At 69.7% G+C, this 20,727-nt stretch overlaps 4 protein-coding genes across 5 annotated transcripts; 1 reads left to right on the top strand and 3 right to left on the bottom strand.

The window, feature by feature from the left end:
• Positions 1–1,591: 1,591 nt before the first annotated feature.
• APBB1 (amyloid beta precursor protein binding family B member 1) lies at positions 1,592–8,211 on the top strand. The gene is given in 16 exon segments (XM_066314214.1): positions 1,592–1,633; positions 1,635–1,772; positions 1,775–2,378; positions 2,821–2,999; positions 3,272–3,328; positions 3,404–3,418; positions 3,421–3,515; positions 3,893–3,929; positions 4,395–4,532; positions 4,609–4,733; positions 5,342–5,456; positions 6,102–6,186; positions 6,693–6,776; positions 6,894–7,015; positions 7,573–7,749; positions 7,818–8,211. Coding segments are annotated over 16 exon segments (2,181 nt in total). The 3' UTR covers positions 7,986–8,211.
• SMPD1 (sphingomyelin phosphodiesterase 1) lies at positions 8,173–12,464 on the bottom strand. Of its 2 annotated transcripts, XR_010743031.1 has the most exons (7): positions 12,218–12,464; positions 10,786–11,585; positions 10,084–10,255; positions 9,928–10,004; positions 9,344–9,489; positions 8,685–9,265; positions 8,173–8,581 (listed from the first exon to the last, which is right to left on the bottom strand). XR_010743031.1 is itself a non-coding variant. In XM_066314216.1 (6 exons), exons 1-6 carry the CDS (start codon positions 12,449–12,451, stop codon positions 8,850–8,852), a joined length of 1,845 nt encoding a protein of 614 aa, XP_066170313.1. In that variant the 5' UTR covers positions 12,452–12,464; the 3' UTR covers positions 8,608–8,849. The 2 variants fall into 2 exon arrangements, 1 of the variants encoding a protein (XP_066170313.1); XM_066314216.1 differs by lacking the exon at positions 8,173–8,581 and having other exon boundaries at positions 8,608–9,265.
• A 997-nt stretch (positions 12,465–13,461) lies between these two features.
• On the bottom strand, positions 13,462–16,435 carry CCKBR (cholecystokinin B receptor). Its single transcript, XM_066314249.1, has 5 exons — positions 16,190–16,435; positions 15,011–15,262; positions 14,485–14,740; positions 14,287–14,414; positions 13,462–13,985 (listed from the first exon to the last, which is right to left on the bottom strand). The coding sequence occupies exons 1-5, from the start codon at positions 16,338–16,340 to the stop codon at positions 13,468–13,470; spliced, it is 1,305 nt and encodes a 434-aa protein (XP_066170346.1). The 5' UTR covers positions 16,341–16,435; the 3' UTR covers positions 13,462–13,467.
• Positions 16,436–16,937: 502 nt separating this feature from the next.
• Positions 16,938–20,032, bottom strand: CNGA4 (cyclic nucleotide gated channel subunit alpha 4). Its single transcript, XM_066338300.1, has 5 exons — positions 19,920–20,032; positions 19,626–19,739; positions 19,426–19,532; positions 18,031–19,023; positions 16,938–17,944 (listed from the first exon to the last, which is right to left on the bottom strand). Exons 1-5 carry the CDS (start codon positions 20,030–20,032, stop codon positions 16,938–16,940), a joined length of 2,334 nt encoding a protein of 777 aa, XP_066194397.1.
• Positions 20,033–20,727: the final 695 nt, after the last annotated feature.

Below are 20,727 nucleotides of genomic sequence, written 5' to 3'. Positions count from 1 at the left end.
TAGGGACAGAGGAGCTGGAGAGCTGAGAAAGAACCTGGGGTTGGTAGTGACAGTGGCTGGACATGAGTCCAGGTGGGCAAGAGGCTGATGGCATCTGGACTGTCCCAGCCCCAGTGTGGGCACAGCCTCAGGGCAGGATTGTTCCCCTATGCTGGGCACTGTGAGACCCTCGCGGGCTGTGTCCAGTTCTGGGTCCTGCAAGAGAGACTGGAGCATGTTCAGGGAAGGGAACAGAACTGGGAAGGGGCTGGAGCCCCAGGAGAAGCTGAGGGAGCTGGGAAAGGGGCTGAGCCTGGAGAAGAGGAGGGTCAGGGGGGACCTTCCCAGGAAAGAAGTGACAGGAGAAGAGGAAACAGCTGCAATCTGTGCTTGGGGAGGTTCAGGTTGGACATCAGGAGGAATTTCTTCATGGAAAGGACTGCCACGTACTGGAAGGGGCTGCCCAGGGAGGTTTGGAGTGCCTATCCCTGGAGGTGTCCAAGGAATGACTGGATGTGGCACTCAGTGCTCTGGGCTGGGGACAAGGGGAGGATCAGCCATACAAGTTGGACTCAGTCCTGGAGGTCTTATCAAACGAAATGACTGTGATGCTGTACAGGATCAAACCGGTGCACACGGGGTGTCTGTACCACCATCACTGCTCCCGGCGGACCCCCGGTCCCAGCAGTGCTGCCCCTCCGGGCTTTGGTAAGAGCTGGGGGCCTCGAGACGCTCTCGGCCCAGCCGAGGGTTTAGAGGGTTCCAGGGGCGCAGCAGCCGCAGGGAGTCCCGGTGCTGCCGCCCACCCAGTCCCGGGCCCGGTGTGGGGGCAGCAGGGCGGAACCCGGCGGTGCCGGTGCCGTGGGGTATGCCGCCAGCGGTTACGGGGGCTCAGCTGGGTCCCGCTGCCCGCTCGGAACAGCCCCAACAGTGGGGCGGGCACAGGCAGTGTCGGGGTCACCGGCCCCGGGAGTATCACCGGGGGGGAAGGTCCCCCATTCCGCCCAGCTCCCGCTGCCAGCAAGGCCTGGGGCTCCCGGTCCCGGGGGTCTCAGGGGTATCCGGTGGTGCTGCTGGGGAGGGTCCGGGGAGGTCCCGGCGGTGCCGGGGAGGGTCCGGAGGGGTGCCGCTGCTGCGGCGCTGCCGGCGCGGGAGGCGGCGCTGTGCCCCCGCCGGCCGGAAGCGGAAGTGACGCTCCTCGAGCCCCCCACCCTCCCCCCCGCGACCCCCCGGCAGCGGAGCCGCCGCCGCAGGTACCGGCAATGGGGGCGGAGAACGGGGGGGACACGGGCCGGCCCCGGCGCACCGCGGGCAGGGATGGGGGGCCACCGGGGGGCTGAGGCCCGTGGAGACCCCGGAGGCCCGGGCCGAGGGGAGCAGGAGAGGTCCGCGGGTGCGGGGTCCCCGTGGGACGTCCCCTGGCGGGGCCTGGGGCGGATGCGGAGGGAGCCCGGGCCAAGGGTAGTCGCGGGGTGACCCCGGGGGGTCGCGGTCGTTGAGGGGACTGCGGGGGGACCCGGGGCCGTGCGGCGGGGGCAGCGCGGGATGCCGGGGCCGGGGGGGATGCCGGTGCTGGAGGATGTCCCCGGCGCCCGGAGGAGGCGTGGGGGGGATGCCGGTGCTGGGGAAGGCCACCCGGGTCCGTGAGAGGGCTTGCGAGGGGATGCCGAGTCCTTGGGAGGACCCAGGGCCGTGGAGCGTCCGTGGCCGGGGGTCTCCGTGCTAGCCCCCGCTCCCCACAGGCCCGATGGACGCGGAGGCGCCCCGGGGGCTGTAGGACCCCCCTGCCCTCCCCACCCCCAGCAACGGCAGCCGCGGCCGGGCCGGGCCGGGGGTCCCGCCGTGCCGGGGGTCCCGCCCGTGCCCGTGTCCTCGCGCCATGTCGGGGGCCCTGAGCAAGCGCAGCGACCTGGCCAACGACAACCGGTGCCCGGGGCTGAGCCTGGGAGCGCCCCCCGACCCCCGCACCGGCCCCGGGGGGGCCCCGGCCGAGGAGCTGCCCGGCGCCGGGTGGGCGAAGGCCGGGCAGGACCAGAACCGCAACGAGCTCGAGCCGGGCCCGGGCCCGGGGCGGTCCCCCGGGGCGCACGGGGAGTCCCCCGGGGCGCTGGAGCCGGGCGTCCAGGCCCGCAATGCCCGGAACGCCGCCCGGGACCCACGGGCCCTGCTGATCGGCGCCTCGGAGGAGGAGGAGGAGGATGAAGACGAGGAGGAGGACGAGGAGGAGGAGGACGGGGCCGGGGTCTCTCCGCCGGCTCTGGGCACAGAGCGGGGCCTGCGGGAGCCCCCGGGGCGCAGTGCCAGCCGCCTCTTCGGGGGACCTGGCCCCGGCAGCGACGAGGACTCGAGCTGGGCCACGCTGAGCCAGGGCAGCCCCGGCAGCTCCCCCGATGAGCCAGGTGGGCACCTACCCGTGGAGCACCCGTGACCTATGGCTGCCCTATGGAGCCCCAGGGTGACCTCACGCTGTGCCACAGCTGCCCCATAGGGGCTTCTGACAATCTGTGGCTGCCCCACAAGTGCCTCACAGAGCCCGATGGCTGCCCCTACCTGCTCCTTCCTGCCATGCCCCCATGCTCCTATGAGCACCCCTAGTCCCTGGCTGTTTGCCCACTGCTATACTGCCAGCCCCCCTGGGTGCCATTCCTGGTCCCCTGCTCCCCCAGCCCCCTGGGCACTGTCCTGTGTCCCCAGCCCCCGTTAGTTCCATGCCCTTTCCTTTGCGCCCTTGTCCCTGTGGAGCCCTCCTGGGGCATCCCCTCTGTCCCTGGGCACAGGGGGGCTGTGTGGAGCAGTGTGTGAGGTTGGGGCTGACCCCCTCTGACCCCCCATGCCCTGCAGAGTCGCTGTGGCCGTGTGGTGCAGGAGCACACGGGGACCTGCCCCCCGGGTGGCTGCGGGTGCAGGACACCTCGGGCACCTACTACTGGCACGTCCCCACTGGCACCACTCAGTGGGAGCCCCCCGGAGGGCCCCATGAGACCCCTTCCGATGGCAGCACCCCCACTGAGGGGCCCACTGTGAGTCGGGATTAAGAGGCGTGGGGTTGGGCTGGGAGGTGGCTGTGCAGCTGTGGGGCCACAGGGGGTGGCTACAGGGCGTGGGGTGACCGGGAGATAATGATGGGGGGTGCAGGGCACCAGTGGTATGGGCGTGGGTTGCTCTTGGGCTTACCGTGGGGCTCCCATAGTGTGCTGTGGGGTGATTGGGAGGAGCCGTGGGGCACTTGTGGGGTAACTGGGGGGCTGCTGTGGGGCTGCCCTATGGAGCACCCTGACCCAGCCCCCTGCAGCTCTCCTGGACAAGCTTTGCCCCGGCCGAGACCTTCAATGATGGGCACTTGTGGAAGGTGAGAGGGGGTAGTGGATGGGAAAGGGTTGGGGGTCAGTGCCCCCCTGGCCCCACAGAGCCCCCTTGCCCCTAGGACCCCACAGCTGAGGAGAGGAGGAGGAAGAGGAGGAGGAAGAGGAAGATGAGGAGCCAGGAGTGTCAGACCTGGAGATGCTGTCGCCAGGCCCAGGATCACCAGGAGAGGGGTACGGTGGGGGCCAGAGCGACTGGGGGGACACATGGAAAATGCAGGGTGTGAGTGGGGCTGTGCCTGGGCCGTGTCGGGGTGTGGGAGCCTGGGTAACAAGCTAGAGAATGGAGAGAGAGTCTGGTGTGAAGGGGGAGCTGAGGGGGGGCAGGGACCCAGATGTGGGTCAGGGAAATGGGGTCTTGGGATGGGAGTTGGACTTAGGAGAGTCCCAGGATCTCAAGCCAGGGGGTTGGGAGGGAACAGTCCGAGGTACTCAGGGTGCAATGCTCAGGTGTGGGATGAGGGGATCCCAGAGGGCTCTCAGGGACAGGGGATGGGGAGGCCTCAGGGGGCAGGCACTGACCCCTCCACGCTTCACCCTTACCCCTGCAGCATGGCCCTGGGCGAGGAGGATGCACTGGACTCCAAGGTAGGGCCAGTCTCTCCTGACCCTCCTGGCCCACAGGGCTCCTTCCCCACTCCCGTGGGGTCTGGTGTGCTGCTGGGGGGCTGAGGCATCCAGCCCAGGGATGCTGCAGTCCTGTCACCTGCATGGGAGGGGCCTCTGCCACGCCCCTCTGTGGGGTCCGCCCTGCCCCAGGGGCCCAGCGCTGTAGAGACTGGGGCGGTGAGGGGTCGGGTGACTGCTGGGGAGCTGAGGCTGCCCCGCACTAGCCCCCTGCCCCCTTGCCCCTCACCATCTCTGCCCCACAGCCCCCACCCCACACCACCCCTGCCTTGTGCTCCATGCCTTTCCTGCCCCACATCACTCCCTTCTCCACTGCCCCCCACCCCACGCAATCTTTGCCCCACACTACCCTCACCCCACAGCCCCTGCCCCACACACCCAGCCCCACACACCCCCCACTGATTCCCATTTTCCCCCTTGCCCCAGGGCCTCCCGGTGCGCTCTCTGGGCTGGGTGCAGCTGCGGGAGGAGGAGCTGGGTCCTGGCCGCAGCAGCAGCGCTGTCAGCGCCTGCATCCGGCAGCTCTCGGGGCCTCGTGATGGCCCCCCCAGCACCTGTGGGGAGGTGAGTGACCCCAGCCCGCCGTGTGCCCCCCCACATCCATCTCCCCTGCCTCCCCCTGACCCTCCCGCTCCCCCAGGCGCGGGCGCTGCTGCTGCTGGAGGAGCGCACGCTGAAGCTGGTGGACCCCCAGGACCGGGCCCTGCTGCACGCGCAGCCCGTGGGCGGCATCCGCGTGTGGGGCGTGGGGCGGCACGGCAGCAGGTGGGGGCCACTGCGGGGTGCCCACGGCTGTGGGGTTGGGGTGGCACTGCGGTCCCATGTGGTGCCTGCAGGGGTCTCAGGACATGGGGGCTGGGGATCATGTGTACATGGGGTGCAGGGTTGGGGGGATCTGGGTGTGTGGGGCTTGGAGGTCCCACACAGTGTGGGGTAGGGGCTCTGGAATCCCATGGATGTGGGGCTGGGGTGGGGGCATCTTGGTGTGGAGTGGGCCATGGGGCTGGGATCCCCACATGGGTGAGGTTTGGGGCTGTGGGTGTCACATGTGCACAGGACATGCAGATGTGGTCCCATGGGTTGGGCAGGTGGGGGCCATGGGCTGCAAACACCGAGTCCCCCCGGCAGAGAAGGGTGTGGAGCAGGATCAGTCCTGCCCCTAGGGGGGTGTGGGATGGATCCTGTGGCTGGGGAGGAGTGGGGTCCGTGCCCCCCCTGGCACCCCCTAACCCTGCTCTGTTCCACTGTGCTGCCTGGGACACAGGGAGAGGTATGGCCCCAACCTGCCCCCAGACCCCCAATGCCCCTAGTCCCGTCTGGGGCTGGGTGGGGAGGGGACTGGGGTGGTCTGAACATACCCTCCTCCCCACCAGGGACTTTGCATACGTGGCCCGGGACCCCTTGACGCAGGTGCTGAAGTGCCACGTGTTCCGCTGCGAGGGGCCAGCCAGCGCCATCGCCGCCGGGCTGCACCGGGTCTGTGCGCAGGTGAGACCCCCAGACCTCCCCAGGACCCCCTCAAACTGCCCCCATGGTCTGCACCATGTCTGTGCCCAAGTCAGACCACCCCTAAAACTTCCCCGGGGGCCCCTGCTGTGGCTGGTATTGGTTCTGTGTCCAGGTAAAACCCCTCAACCCTCTGCTGGGTTTCCCCCCATACTGCCGCCTTGGCCTCAGCTGTGTCTCTGCCCAGATGAGACCCCTAAAAAGCTCCCGAGAGCCCCCACCTGGCCTACCAGGTCTGGGCCCAAGTGAGACACCCCCAAGACCCCCCAGGCCCAGGTAACGCACCCCAAATTCCCTTTCCGTGGTCTGCACCACATCTGTGCCCAGGTGAGACCCCCAGAAACCCGCCAGGACTTGCCCTAGCCTGCACCACATCTGCACACAGGTGAGACCTCCAGGCCCCTCCAGCCAGCCCCAGGCCTGTTCCCGGGTGAGCCCCTCCCCACCCCAGGGTCCCCACAGACCTGCTGCAGGGCACAGGGATCCCCGGGGTGTCTCCATCGTGTGGCAGCCAGGAGGGCTGGGGGTGCCCCTTGTGTGATGTCTGAGGGACTGTGGGTCACCACGGGGGTCCCTGGAGGTCACCGTGGTGTGACATCTGGGAGGGCCTGTCCCCCTGTCCCCCAGCTGACGGCGGAGCGGCGAAGTGCCCGGGCAGCAGGCAACGGCCTGGGGACAGACCCCCCCCGGCTGGGGGAGCCTCCCCTGCAGGGTATGGGGGTTACAGGGGTACCTGGGAGAGAACTAGGGTGGCTCTAGGGGGGCGTCTGGGGGGTACCTGGAGGGGACTGGGGAGCCTGGGAGTGGCTAGGAAGGGCTGAAGGACTGCTGAGGGAGTCCTGCGAGGGGACAGGGCGAATACAGGGGAGGGGGCTTGTGTGTCTGGAGGCTGCATTTGCTGGGGTAGGGCAGCTGGAAGAGAGGGTGTCTTTTAGGGAGGTTTGTGGGGTGGATGACAATGTCCCCCACCACAGCAGCGCTCCCAGCCCCCAAAAGCAAGGCAGTGCAGTTGGGGGTGTTGGGTGCTCTGGGGGTCCTGAAGGGCTCTGGGGAGGTCTGCCATGTCCCCCCACACTGGAGTGCCCGGTGTCGAAGAGGTCTGGGGAGGGATTGGGTGCCGGGTGAGCACTGATGGGTGGAAAGGGGTTCCGGAGGGATGTAGGGGTTCTGGGATGTTCTGGGGAGTTCTGGGGGTGTCTGACAGTGCCTCCCCCGCAGTGGAGTTCCCAGCCCCCAAGAGTGAGGTGGTTCAGCGCTTCCCAGTGTGTTACCTGGGCTGTGTCCCCGTTGCCAAGCCAGTGGGTGAGTGGGGGACTTGAGGGCAAAGGGGGAGTGTCTCGGGGGCTCCTCCAGCCCATGTGTGGCAGCTGTGGGGCAAGGGCACCCCCCGGGTTGCCCTGACTCTCCCTGTGCCCCCAGGCATGGATGTGATCAACGCGGCGCTGGAGGCGGCACTGGCCCCTGGCTCAGGGGAGCCCCCTGCACCCACCCCCGTGGTGGTCAGTGTGGCCCCTGCCACCCTCACCATTGCTCACCGCCAGGTGAGTGCCCTTCTGGGACCCCCTGCCCTGGGACCCCCACCCTCACCATCACCCACCACCCTGGCCTAGGGGCACTGTGGTGACCCCCATCCTCACTGGTAAACCCTTCCTGTTCTGTGGTCTAAGTGACCCTGTCACATGCCAGAGGGGCTGCAGAGACACATCCCTGTTCCAGAGAGCCACAATGGCTCCTTCCATCACGTCCCCATCCCACCACATCCCGTGGGGCCCTGAGGGATCCCCTCCCACCCTGGGGGACTGTGCTGAACCCTCCCAGCCCCAGGGTACGAGTGACCCCCCACCCTTCCTGGTGGGTGTCCTAGTGACACCCCATGTGCTCTGCTGACCCTGTCCCCATCCTGGGGGTGTCCCCCTCCCCATCGTATGGGTACCCTGGTGACCTCTTCCCACGGGTACCCCAGTGTCCGCTGCTTCTCCTCCTGCGGTGCCCTGGCGACCCCTCCCCTGCGCGTTGCTTGAAGCCCTCTCCATGCCATGGGTGCCCCGGTGCCCCCTCCCCACACCAGGGTGCCCCGGTGACCCCCCGTGCCCCCCAGACAGAGGCGGTGCTGTGCGAGTGTCGCGTGCGGTTCCTGTCCTTCATGGGCGTGGGACGCGACGTCCGCGCCTTCGCCTTCATCATGGCCAGCGCTCCCGGCACCTTCCGCTGCCACATGGTGTGGTGTGAGCCCAACGCCGCGGGGCTCAGCGAGGCGCTGCAGGCTGCCTGCGTGGTGAGTGGGACCCCCTGGGCTCCCCCCGGGCTCCCCCTGCCCCCGCTGACGCCCCTCGCTCCCCACAGCTCCGCTACCAGAAGTGCCTGGATGCGCGGCCCCAGGCCTCCAGCTCCTGCCTGCCGGCCCCCCCGGCCGACTCGGTGGCACGGCGGGTGGGCTCCTCTGTGCGCCGGGGGGTGCAGACCCTCCTGGGGACCCTCAAACCGCGGCGGGGAGGGGCGCAGACCCCGTGAGTGGGGCAAGGGCATGAGGGGCATGCAGCTGGGCAAGGCAGCGCAGGGGGGCAGGACCCCCGACCCAACGCTCCGGGGCACAGAGTTACCCAGGGTGTTGGGTCGGGGGTCCTGCCCCCACCACTGCCCCCATGGTGGGTCACGCCCCCCCCAAGGTCCCCAATGCATGTGGCGTAACGAGGGTCAGTGTTGTACTAAATCATTAATTAATAAACCCATTCCACCAGCCCGGCTTGGCTCTGCATTTGGCCTCACACGGTGAGGAGCAAGAGGAGGAGGAAGGATGAGGGTGTTGTGTTTCGTTTGGGTCTTCCTAGGATGTTGCAGGTGACGAGGGGCAGTGGAGTCCATCCACACCTTACTAGAATGATGAGAGTACAAATCCCAATTGTGATCCCAGCGGGTGAGAGTTAGGACAGGAAGGACAAGGAGGGTGGGGTGGTGGGGTCCCAGCACCCCTGATTTGAGTCTCCCTTTGTTGTTGTGGGTGAGAATTGCAGTGAGGAGGATGAAGGACAGTGGGGTCCATCACACCTGTACTTGGAGGGTGATGGAAGCATGAGGACCATGTGCTGATCCCGACTCCAGTCCCAGGCCTGGTGGGAGAGGATAAGAGGGGTGGTGGAGTCCATTGTGCCTTTATTGTGTAACCCGTGGGACATAGGGACCATGTGCCAATCCCAACCTCACTCCCAGTACCTTGTGCCGATCCCAGTCCCAGCCCTGCCCCTGGTGTGACCTTGTGCTGACTGTAATCCCGCTCCCTGTGCAGCCCTGTCCCTGCCCTGCTTCCAGTGAGACCAGTGCTGACCCTGCTCCTCCCGTGTGACCGCGTCCCCGCCCCTGCTGCTGCCGGCCCCCGGCTCAGCAGAGCCGCCGCTGCTGCCAGAGCTCCTGGATGCGTGGGAAGGGCAGGGCGGGGCGCAGGGGCCGGCAGAGCGCGGGGTCGGCGGCGCGGCCGGAGCGCAGGGCGCACAGCAGCGCGGCCTTGCAGGGGCCGCCGCAGGGCTCGCGGGGAGGGTGCCCCTTGTGCAGGTGGAACCAGAAGAGCTGGAAGAGCTGCTCGTCATCCTGCATGCGCCGCACCAGCCGGTCCCAGTCGGCCGGGAAGGCCGCGGGCAGCCCGTAGGCCTTGCGGGCGCTGTAGAGCCGCTGCCAGCGCGGGAGCGTCCCCGGGGGCGCCGCGTTGGCCTCTGTCAGGTTTAGGATGAAGGTCTCGTGGTCCAGGACCGCGTGGGAGCTCCCAGGGTAGGAACCGGCCACCTCATACACGCGGTACCCTGCGGCGGGAGGGACGGTCAGCACCAGGGGGGATCGGGGTGGACTGGGGGGACACGCCGCGGGGGTTTGGGGCGCACCAGGATTGAGGTTGATGTAGGTGGTGACACTTGGTGCGATGAAGGCAATGGAGACGGGCCGTGACAGCGTCTCCTCATCGTAGAACAACTCGAACTCGTCCAGGTGCGTGTGCCCGAAGAACTGGGCTGCGATGGTGCCCTCGAACCTGCCGCCGTCGGGTGAGTGGGGGGCGGCATCCCGGCCCCCAGACCCCCACCCTGAGCCTGGCCCTGGGGTCTGGTATGTGGGGTGGGGGTCTGGCACTTGCGGTGCGCCGTCTGGTGCATGGGTTGGCACATGGAGTGAGAGTCCAGGGTGTGGGGTGGAGGTCTGGTATAGGGGTCCAGCATATAGGGCAGGGGCCTATTGTGTGGGGCTGGGGGACCACATGTGGGATGGGAGTTCAGGGTGTGGAGCCAGGCTCTGGCTTGTGGGGTGGGGGTTCTGGCACGGGGGTCACAGACAGGGGTCTAGTGTGCAGGGCAGGGGTCCAACCCACAGGGCTGGAGGCCAGGGCACAGAATGGAGGTCTGGCATGTGGGGTGGGGCACACGGTCAGGGGTCTGGCACGGTGTGGGGGTCTGGGCAGGGGTCAGGCACTGACCTGTTGACGATACGGTAGTAGTTCCAGCTCCAGCTGCGCAGACAGTGAGCTGGGGGGATGTGCCCGATGATGTGCACCTGTGGGCAGGGAGCCAGGGCTGGAGGTTTGCCTGGGGCCCACCAGGACCCCCCATGTCCCCCCAGAATCCCGCCACACCTTCTCCCCATCACGCTCAGCATCTGCCAGGACCCCCATGAGCCACTGGAGCTGCCCTGCAGGGTCAGTGGCGTTGATGAGGAGCCAGAAGTTGGCCTGGGAGCAGAAGTTCATGTTGAGGGAGACAAGGCGCAGCCCAGGCCAGACCTGTGCCGTGTAGAACCCGCCAACCCTGTGTGGAAAAGAGGGGGGTCAGTGCTGCGTTCCCTGATCCACAGACCCTGCACCCATCCCATGGGCCCCCAGCTCTCTGCTACCCGCACTGCCCACTCGCCTACAGCCCCCAGCCTGGAGCCCCTGTTACCCACAGCCCTCTCTGTACCCCAGCCAGCCATGACCCCCCTCCTTGAACCTCTCCCCTCATGAAGCTGAGGCATCTGCACCCAGCCCCAGCGAGCCAGGTACCCCCAGCATGGAGATCGCTCTGTGTCCTGCTACTCCTGAGCCCCCAGTAGCCTGGAGTCCCCAGCTCTGAGCCCCCAGTCTGTGACATTGCAGCTCCCCTACAGAACAGCTGACAGCCTGGAGCCCCCCAGGCCTGTGTCCCATCATCCCTGGTACCCCAAATGCCACAGACCCAGGCCCCCAGTAGCCTAGAACCCCCCATCCCTGTGTCCTCCTACCCCTGCAATGCACAAACTCCCCACCCTGGACCCTCAGCAGACTGGAGCCCTCCGCCCCCCGGCCCTGCCGTGTGCCCACCGCAGGGTGTGCAGGGCGGCGGGGGGCAGCCAGTCCTGCCAGGCCTCGGCCATGGCGTCGTACAGCCACGCGGCCGACCGGTTCCCGCGCACGTAGGGCGGCGGGAAGGCGTTCACCGGGGTGGCCTCGTGGTTGCCCACGGCCGGGAAGACGCGCAGCCCCCCGAGGCGGGCGCGCAGCAGGGCCGTCACCGTGCGCAGCGCCCGCAGCTGGTCCCCGCGGCTCTGCTGCCACACGTTGTGTGCGGGGATGTCCCCGGTCCAGTAGGCTGCCGCAAAGCCGCCGGTGCCGTTACTGCCGCTGTTCCCGGTGTGACCGGTGCTGTTGGGGAGCTGGGCCAGCAGCGCATCGATGGTGTGCAGGGGAAGGTCGCACTTGCTGTAGGTGCCCCAGAAGCCCGCCGTGCCCGGCCCCTGGCGGAGGGCCCCGCGGCAGCACAGCGGGTCAGGGCAGGCAGCGGCACTGCCCGGCACGTACTGCCGGTCCCAGTGCAGGTCCGTGAGGAAGAGGATGCGGGCGGTGGGCGCTCCAGGCGGCGGCGGTGTAGGGGGCCGCACCGGTGGCTTGGGGGCGGCGGGCAGGGACAGGTTCCAGGCACCCAGGATGTCCCAGTGGCCACAGCTGGGGCCCAGCAGGAGCCCGCAGGCCTCGGGCGGGCGCAGCACGGATTGTGCCCAGGCGGCCACCACGTCTCCCTGGAACAGCTGGACGGCCTGGCGGCACACGGGTGGCCGCGCCAGCCGCAGCTCCTGGCACAGCCGCGACGCCACGCGCCCCACGCGGGCCACGTTCGGCTCCAGCTGCGGGGGGATGGACATTCGGGATGGCCCCAGTACCCTACACCTCTTGCCACCCTCGCTGCCCTCCACCCAACAGCTCCCCAGGACACTGAACTCAGCTGCTGTCACTGTCCCACGCCCGCCGGCCACCCCGGCCCACTCAGCTGGATAGCCCGAGGCCAGAAAGGATTCACACGGTCCCCCAGCCCCTCTGTTCCCCAGCCCGGTTCCCTTCTCCCTCCCTTCCCGCCCCCATCCCAGCCCGTCCATGTCCCCGTTCCCCCAAGCGGAGCCGCTGGCATGACCCCGCCCGCCCCCGTTCCTCTTTCAGCCGTCCCAGCCTGTCATTTCCCCGTCTCCGCCCGTCCCTGTCCCCATTCCCAACCTGGTCTCGTGTCTGTCACAAGCCTCGACCTGCCCCGGCCCGTCACGAGGGACTGGCCCGGCCTGTCCCTGTCCCTATCCCTGTCCCTGTCCCGCCCTGTCTCCGCTGTCCTGTCCCCTGTGTCCCCGTTCTCGCCCCAACCCTGTCGCCCCCCACTCTTCCCCCGTCCTGGTGCCTTAGTGCCCACCCCTCCCCGTGCCTCGCCCGGCGTTCCGGTGTCCCCCCGGTGCCCTCCGTGTCCCGGCACTCCCCGATCCCCCGTGCCCACCTGCAGCGCCAGGTCCAGCGCCCCGAAGAGCACCCGGCAGGCCGGGCACGACACGTTCCGCCAGCCCCAGCGCGGCGCCGCCGCCGCCAGCTGCTCCTCTGGGCCGTGCGGCGACCCCGCCGAGACGGGCAGCGACGGCAGCGACAGCAGCGACAGCGCGGCCAGCGCCAGCGGCAGCCATCGGCACAGCGGCCGCGCCATCGGGCCCGGCGGGGCCCGAACCCCGGCCGCCATGGCCGAGGGAGGGGCGGGGCCGGCTCGGGGGCGGGGCCGGGGCCGGCATTTATCCATGAGGGGGCGGGGCAAGGAATAAAAAGGGGCGGGGTAGATTTCGGGGCGGGGCCCTGGCCAGAGCCCGGCCCCTGGCGCCATGGTCGGGCGTGATGGGGGCGTGGTCGAGAGGGGGTCGTGACCAATGTCCACGGGGCTGAGAGGCATGGGGCGTGGCCACCCGGAGCGGGGGACCGTATGCAAATGAAGGAGCTGGGCTAACGTAAGGCGCGCGGGGCAGGATGGGAGATGGAGTCCTGGGGATGCCGGCGGTCCCTGGGGTCCCCCTCCCGCCTACGGTCACACCCCAGGGCGGCATTGGGTGCACCGGGCCCGGGGGTCCCATCCCTCAGCCGCCGCCGCCGCTGGGCTCAACAGTGCCTGCAGCAGAGGGTCCCCGCCCGCAGCCCCCCGAGCCTCGCGAGGTGCCGACCCCTTGTCCCGCCCGGAGCTGCCCCGCGGAGCCTCCGTGCCGGCGGGCCAGGAGCGCTGGGAGCAGCGGCGCAGTGGGCACAGGGTCAGTTTATTGTGACCGTAGTCGGGGAGCAGCGAGGGTAGACCCCGGGCTGAGCCGGGCTGGGGGTTCCTCGACCTCCCTCAGCCTCCGACCTGCCCAGCCCCGAGGGTCCTCCCGCCCGCACCCAGCCGGGGCTGGGGGGCGCTGGGACTGGCGGGAGATGGTGGGCAAGGCTGCCCCGGGACGGCGGGAGGCTGTGGGTGCACGGGAGAGGGGCACGGGGGGTGTTGGCAGGGCAGAGGTTCATGCTCGGGGGGGGTCCTGCTGGGGGTCTCCAGCTCGGGGGGCGGCCCAGGCACTGGTGTTAGGGGGCCTAAGGGGGTCTAGCTCAGGGGTCCCAGGCTGCTGAGGATGGTGTAGCTGAACTTGGAGAGAAGGGTGTCGGCCATGAGGGTCCTGCTCACGTGGGCCCCAGGCACCAATGTTGGAGGGCTCGGGGGAGTTCCAGCTCGGGGCTGCCGGCTCAGGGGGGTCCCAGGCTGCTGACGGTGGTGTAGCTGAACTTGGAGAGCGAGGCACTGGCCATGGGGGGCTCGTCCTCGGGCAGGCGGCGGGGGCAGGTGCGGCGGCAGCCCCAGCCCGCGCAGGTGGCCCCAAAGGCCTTGCGGAAGCGGCGGTTCATGAAGCAGTAGATGAGGGGGTTGGCGCAGGCCGAGGTGTAGGAGAGCAGGTGGATGAAGGCGATGGGGGTCCCCGAGAGCGCCCGCTGGGCTGCCCGCGGGGTGAAGGCACGCCAGGTGTTGGCGGCGAAGATGGGCAGCCAGCAGAGGAAGAACATGGCCACGATGACCACCAGCATGCGGATCACGCGCCGCTTGGCCGCCAGCTGGGCCCCCGAGCTGTTGATGCGCGCCCGGTCCTGCTGCACGGCCGCCCCCAGCGCCCGCAGCTCCAGTGCTGCACCCGGACGTGACAGCTGCAGGTAGCACCCGTCACCTTCATCGCAGGCGGGCGCTGGGTCCCCCCCAATTCCACGCTGGGCTGTGGAGTGAGGAGGCATGGTCACGGCCGTGGCACCTGTAGGGACACGCTGCACTCCAACACCGTGGGAGCCTCCTCCAGGAGGATGGGATGGGGTGCAGGGGACACGGAAATGGCCGTGGCACCATGGGGACATGCTGCACCCCAAGGCTACAAGGAGGTCCCCAGGAAAGCCGGGTATCCCTGAGGAACATACCACTGTGGGGAGCAGGAGTGAGGGCTCAGCCCTGCCTCTCCTCCTGGGCTGGGCACTGCCCACGCAGGTGTCACGCCAAGCTTCACCCCCGCCCCATCCCCTCACCTGCCACCTCCCTCTTGACGTCCAGCTCGAAGCGGATGCCGCGGTAGAGCTCGCGGGAGATGAGCCCGTACGCCACCGTCATCACCACGCCTGGGATGAAGAAGAGGACGAGGAGCAGCAGGACGTACCTGGGACAGGTGGGCCCCGTCACTCGGCGTCCCCTCCGCCCCGCGTGGCCCCTCCGTCCCCAGGACTCACCAGAGCTGCCGGACGCGCTCGCTGGGCCAGTGGTGCGTGCACTGCGCGGGCGGCGGGCGGGGCGCGGCGGGCCGCGTGGTGCTGTACACGGCGTAGGGCAGCATCAGCAGCGCCGCCAGCGCCCAGGTGCCCGCGATGACGCGGCACGCGTGGGACCGCGTCTGCCAGGCCCGCGACTGCAGCGGGTTGCAGATGGCACTGTAGCGCTCGATGGCGATGGCCACCAGGCTGAAGGTGGACACGGCCACCGAGACCCCTGCGGGTAGCGGCGGGTGTCAGTGGGCATGGCGTGACACTGTAGGCCCCCATCTCCTCCTGCAGCCCCCACTGCAGTCCGTGTACCCACGAGGCAGGGGGTATATATGTACCATGTACCCATGAGACAGTGACAAACCCCCACATATCCACGGGGCAGGGACGGGCCCCCTCCCTGTGCCCACATGGACTAACAAGGTAAGGACAAACCCCCTCTGTGCCCCACCCTACCCATGAGGTGGGGACAAACCCCCACTGAGCCCCACCCTACCCATGAGGTAGGCGACGAGCTTGCAGACGACGTCGCCGAAGATGAAGGCGCCCATGAGGCTGGGCAGCAGGGTGAAGGGCATGCAGCACAATGCCAGGAGCAGGTCACTCAGTGCCAGGGACAGCAGGAAGCAGTTGGTGACGGTGCGCAGTCGCCGGTTCAGTGCCAGCACAGCCACCACCAGCGCATTGCCCCCGACACTCAGCACGAAGATCAGCACGTACAGCACCACGCGCACCGCCACGTCCAGCTCTGTGGGCAGCAGGGCACCGGCGCTGCGTTTGGACCCCAGGTGCGCCCCAGAGGCACCACGGGGACACCCCAGAGGCACCCAGGTGGCAGTCTAGAGGCGCTCTGAAAGCACTCCCTAGACCACCATAGGGACACTCCCATGGCATCCCACGGGTAGCCCGGTGGCCCCCCAGACACACTCTGAAGGCACCCCAAAGGTGCCCCAACACAGGCCCAGGCACTGGGACACCGGGGCTCCAGCGTCACCAGCACGGGCTCGATGGAGACCCGCTAGATGAGGGCATCGTTTTCCCCCGTGTGGCATCCGCCGAGATTTGAGCCGAGCCCCACACCGCTCGGCTCAGTTCTGTGAGGCCGAGGGACCCTTATCCAGCTGGGTGCCCCCATCCTGCCCACCCTCCGCCTCGGTGCTGAGCCGCGGCTCCCCCGGCGGCGCGGGGACCGGGGACGTCCAGCCTGGAGAGCGGAGCGACAAGCCGGAGCAGGAGCCGCAGCCGCGGGGTGGGATGGGGTTAGGGGTCCCGGCTCTGGTGGTGGGGTGGGATGGGGGGTCCCGGTCGAGGAGGCCCCGGCGGTGGGGCAGGGGTGCGGGGCGGGCAGTGTCTGTGCCCGTCGGAGTCCCCTCCGCCCTCCTGCTGCCACCGGCACAGCCCGGCGTGTTCCCCCAGGCAGCGCCGAGATCCGCATCGGGAGCGCGGGGCAGCGCCGAGCCCCCGAGCCCCCGCCCGGGGCGCGATGAGGGGCACGGCGGGGGACGGGGGCGGCACCGGTCGGGGGCCGGGAGAACCGGAGCGCAGGGCGGCGGGCACCGCGGCGGCACGGCGGGACGAAGCGGGGTGCCGGCGTGCCGGGGAGCGCAGGGCCGGGCACGAAGGGGGAGCCCCTTCCCGGGTCCAGCCCGCTCCTTCCCCCCAGCCCTGGTCTCACCTCTGGGCGCCGGGGGCCCGCGGAGGCCCCTGCGGAGGAGGTCGCAGACCGAGCCGTTGGTCCCGTTGCCGGTGCCGGGTCCGTTCCCGGTGCCGTTCCCGGAGCGGCAGAGCATCTCCTGCAGCGATTCGCTGAGGGGCCGGGGGTCCATGGCGGGGAGCCCCCCGCCTCCCCCCGCCCCCTCCTCCGGCAGGAGGCACCGGGAAGGATCGGGCACCGGGAGGCTGCGGGAGGGACGAGGCTCCGATCCGCTCGGAGCCGCCGGTGGATAAGCGGGGGCGGCGCCCGGCGCGGGGCGGGCCGGGGGCGGGGGGCGGTGGCGGCGGCGGGGGGAGCCCGGGGGGCGCTGGGGGGCGCGGGGGAGGCGGGATCAGAGGGAGCCCGGGCCGGGGGGAGACGGGCGGGCCGATGGAGAGCAGCGGGAGCGGGGCTCCGGGAGCACCGGGCTGCAGCCGGAGTCCTGGGCTGGCCGGGGGGGCTCGCCGGGAGCGCTCTTGAGGCACCGGGAGACGGCGGCTGCCGCCACCGCGGTGTCTGTCACCGCGTCCTTGCGGCTGCCCTGGCACGGCCCGGCGGGGTCGGGGGTCCCGAGCTGCTTCGCGGCTCCGAAACTCCACGACCCTGACCCCTCCCCACCCCGGCTCCTTCCCCGTCCCGGTCCCCGTCCCGCAGCAGCAGCTGTCGGTGCCACCCGACAACAGTGATCGCTGCCGTGTCCCCCTCCCGGTCATCCCTCAGCCCCGCGGAACTAGTCCCGCGGCACCCCTGCCCCTCGTGGGCCCCCCAGCCCCCAAGCCCTGGGGAGATGCGCCCCCCTTGAACTCTGTGACCCAGAGGGACCCTGTGCCCTGGGAGGAGCCTGTGCCCCGCCGGGGCCGTACGTGGCACCGGGCCCTCGTGCCCCGATCTGCCTCTGTGCCCTGGGCGGGCCCCGTGCCCGGAGGGGACCCTGTACCGTGGGGGTACCATGTGCCTTGAGGGGGGCCCGTGCCCCCCTGAGGCCATACGTGCCACTAGGACCACGTGCCCCAGTGTGACCCTGCGTCCTGAGGGGGCCCTGCACCGTGCGGGTATCACGTGCTTTGGGAGGACCTTGCATGTCGCTGGGACCTTGTGCTCTCTGGGGACCCTGTGCCTTAGAGCGGCCCCGCACCCCCGTGGGAGCCCGTCCTCCTGCAGAACCCGGTTCCTGGGCAGGACCCTGTGTCCCGGGGGCACCCTGCACCTTGGAGGGACCCTGTTCCCCGAGGGGCCCATAAGCCCTGAGGACACCGTGTGCCTTGGTGGAAGGCTGCACTCTGGGGGGGCCGTGTCCCCCGTTAGGGCCCCGTGTCCCGGCAGGCGGCCGTGCTGGGGCCGTTCCCGCTGTGCCCTCTTTCCGCGCTGCTCCGTCCCGCCGCCGCTGCCGCAGCTGCAGCCGCCCCTCGAGGCGCTGGACGCGCAGGGCCATGCGCAGGGCCCCGGCCTCCAGCTGTGCCAGCAGTCGGGCCGCCTGCGTCTGGAGCCCCTCCAGGGCCACCTCCAGCCCCTGCAGCCACCGCTCCGCCTCGGCCTCGGCCGTCAACGCCGCCGCCTCCGCTCCGGTGTCGAGCTGCCCCATGCGCAGCAGCAGCTCCCGGCCCTTGGCCTCCATGGCAGCACGGGCATGGGGGAACTCGGCCAGCACCTCGGCCAGGTCCTCCTTGCCCAGGCAGAACAGGTCAGAGTAGCCGATGCTCAGGATGTTGGCCGTGCGCCGGTTCCCCGCCATGTTTCCTGCGGGGCGGGGAGCCGTGAGCCCACGGGGGCCGTGAGCCCACGGGAGGCCGTGGGGCAGCATCAGGGCGCAGCGTGGCGCTCACCCTTGATGTTGATGAGGCTGATCTCCCCGAAGTAGAGCCCCTCGCCCAGCACGGCCAGTTGTGTGACACCGTCCTCAGCCACCACTGCCAGGCGGCCCTCGCGGATGAAGTACATCTCCCGGCCCACGTCCCCGCGCCGGCACACGAACTCCCCGGGCCCGAAGACCTGCGGCCGCAGCCGCAGCACCAGCTGCCGCAGCACGCCGCGCTCCCAGCTGCGGAACAGCGCGACCCTCCGCAGGGCCGCCAGGTGCACGGCGGCGGCCACCTCGGCCCGCAGCCCCCGCGGCAGGTGCCGCAGCGCGTCCCGCTCCGCCGGCAGCTTGCGCTGCGCCCGCAGGTGCTGCTGCCAGCGCTCCACGCGCCGCTGCAGCCGCCCGCCCACGGCCCGCGCCCGCAGGTACCGCCGCACCGGCCCCGCGTCGGGGTAGAAGGCGGAGGCGGCCGCGCTGAGGTTGACGATGACGGTGCTGATGCTGCCGGTGATGGTGGCGAAGCCCAGCACGGCCAGGAGGAAGCCGGCGGTGAGGAAGAGGAACTCCTCCTCGCGCTGCGGTGCCGGCGTGTCGCCCACCATGGCCAGCACCAGCGTGGAGAAGTAGAAGCTGTGCAGGTAGCGGCGCAGCAGCCGGGTGGAGCCGGGGCAGACCCAGGGGTCGTCGCCCAGCCCCAGGCGCGCCGACAGCGCGAAGTAGAGGCAGCCGTGCCAGTGGATGCCCAGCAGCAGGTACAGCATCAGCTTGGACATGCGGAACACGTTGGGCCAGCCCGTGCGCGTCTCGCACCGGTCGAAGGCCTCGAAGAGTCGAGGCACCCGCAGGCAGCGGTTGGCACGCGCCGCTGGCACCCCGGGGACCCTCGGGACCCCTGGGAGCAGGCAGAGCAGCTCGGTGGGCAGCACAGCCAGCACATCCCAGGGGAAGGTCCAGGAGCCCAGATAGCGCCGCCGCGTCCGGCTGACATCCTGCACCAGGATCCCGTCCTCCAGGAAACCTGAGTGGGCAGCCAGGGGAGCCGTGGAACTACAGGGGAGCCAGGGCCTGAGGGGCGTGGGCTGCCCAGGACCTCCCTGTGACGGGAGAGGGCTCACAGTGGGGACCAGGCGGGTGCCCAGCATGGGGCGCAGGGAGGACCCGGGGGACAGGGACACTGGATGGGCACCCTATGGGATGTCACTGGTGGTTCCCTGGGCTGCCAGGGGGCTGAGGGGGTGAGTGGTGGGTGCCGAGACTCAAGACCACTCACCCAGACATCCTCTGTGTGGGGCTGGGTGGTGGCTGTACCAGGTGTGTGTGGTGCGTACACACCTGTGTGTGTGTGTCTCTGTGTGTCTGTGTGTGTCTCTGTGTGTCTGTGTGTGTATGTAGACACCTGTGTGTCTGTGTGTGTACACACCTGTGTGGAAGTGCACGGCGATGTCCAGCAGGTACAGTGCATCGCTGAGCCCGTCCAGGACCTGCCACAGCCCCGTGTGTGCCTCCTGCACCTCGGGGAAGCAGCACCTGGGGTACAAGTGGCATCACGGGGTGTCACTGGGATGGGGCCAGGACACCCCACACCCCCACCCCAGCACCCCTAACCCTACTGCCTGGCACCTGAGGATGAGGACGACCCAGTTGTAAAGGATGGGCAGCACCATGAGGCTGATCCATCTGTAGTGCCAGTCCCCGGCAGGGTCCAGGGTCCAGTTCCAGGGGGTGGCAGTGTGGCTGGGGGGCACAGGGACCTGGAGTCACTCCATCCCCATGTGGGCTCCCTCTGCCCCACACTCAGCCCCGGCTGCCAGTGGCTCTAAGGCTCAGCCAGCCTCCCCAGCACCCGTGGGGCTGGCGGAGTCCCTGCAGTGTCCCTACCCCCGTCCCCACAGGCGGCAGCCGTGCCCTGCTCACCCCGTGGCATGTCCGGTGCCGGCTCCAGCTCTGGCTGTGGCCGTGGATCCAGAGGCGCTGCAGGGCTGGAGCCAGGCCCAGCGGCGGGACAGGAGGGAGCCGAGGGTCTGCATCCTTCACAGCGGGGATCCTGTGCGTCCCCGGTAGCCGGGGACCCACCGGAGCTGCACCTGAGCGCTTGGCAGGGGCTGCCGCCTGCCCCGGTGCCAGGCGTGGTTCCTCAAGGGGACCCAGCCACGCGACTCCTGCGACACTGGGTGTGTCCTAGCAACGCCGAGTCCCCAGGGCACCCACTGGCCCGTGGGGCAGCTGGGCTGAGGCAGCCGCTGTGCCAGGTCCACGGGCACGCTGGAGCCATGGCCAGGTGTGCTGCGGGCCGGGTTAATCTCCAGGAACAACAGGCGGTGCCAGGCAGTGCCCTGCGCAGAGGTGGTTCCCAGCACCCGGTGCGCCTGCCAGGGCCGGGCTCGGTACCGGGTTGCCTGGCGCAGGAGTGCCCAGTACAAGGTTATCTGGCACAAGGGTGGCCGGAGCCGGGGAGGGCCCGGTTCTAGGGTGCCCGGGAGAGGGGTTCTGGGGGTCCCGGCACCGGGGTGCCCGTTTCCAAGGTGCTCAGTCCCAGGAGGTGCAGTGTGCAGGGGTTATCCGGTGCAGGGGGTCCTAGTACAGGGTTACCCGCTACTGGGGTGCGCAGTTCAGGGGGTCCCAGTACAGGGGTGCCTGGGCCAGCGGAGTGCCCGTTCCGGGTGGTGCCCGTACGGGAGTTCTCGGTGCCAGGATTCCCAGCACCTGGGTACCCGGTTACCGG

This window comes from Sylvia atricapilla, chromosome 2 (assembly GCF_009819655.1).
Source record: "Sylvia atricapilla isolate bSylAtr1 chromosome 2, bSylAtr1.pri, whole genome shotgun sequence".
NCBI classification, from domain to species: Eukaryota; Metazoa; Chordata; class Aves; order Passeriformes; family Sylviidae; genus Sylvia; species Sylvia atricapilla.
Note: the sequence above shows the minus strand (reverse complement) of the source record. Positions and strands in the feature narration are given on the sequence as shown.

Coding starts and splice junctions, on each gene's coding strand:
- CNGA4 (XM_066338300.1), bottom strand. CDS start 20,032: ATGCAGACCCTCGGCTCCCTCCTGTCCCGCCGCTGGGCCTGGCTCCAG. Junction 19,024..19,425: donor CGCCGTGCACTTCCACACAG/GTGTGTACACAC, acceptor CTGCCCACTCAG/GTTTCCTGGAGGACGGGATC. Junction 17,945..18,030: donor CAGCCTCATCAACATCAAGG/GTGAGCGCCACG, acceptor CCCGCCCCGCAG/GAAACATGGCGGGGAACCGG.
- CCKBR (XM_066314249.1), bottom strand. CDS start 16,340: ATGGACCCCCGGCCCCTCAGCGAATCGCTGCAGGAGATGCTCTGCCGC. Junction 15,263..16,189: donor CGGGCCCCCGGCGCCCAGAG/GTGAGACCAGGG, acceptor TGCTGCCCACAG/AGCTGGACGTGGCGGTGCGC. Junction 13,986..14,286: donor CGTCAAGAGGGAGGTGGCAG/GTGAGGGGATGG, acceptor CTCACTCCACAG/CCCAGCGTGGAATTGGGGGG.
- SMPD1 (XM_066314216.1), bottom strand. CDS start 12,451: ATGGCGGCCGGGGTTCGGGCCCCGCCGGGCCCGATGGCGCGGCCGCTG. Junction 9,490..9,927: donor TACTACCGTATCGTCAACAG/GTCAGTGCCTGA, acceptor CGACGGCGGCAG/GTTCGAGGGCACCATCGCAG. Junction 9,266..9,343: donor CTACATCAACCTCAATCCTG/GTGCGCCCCAAA, acceptor CTCCCGCCGCAG/GGTACCGCGTGTATGAGGTG.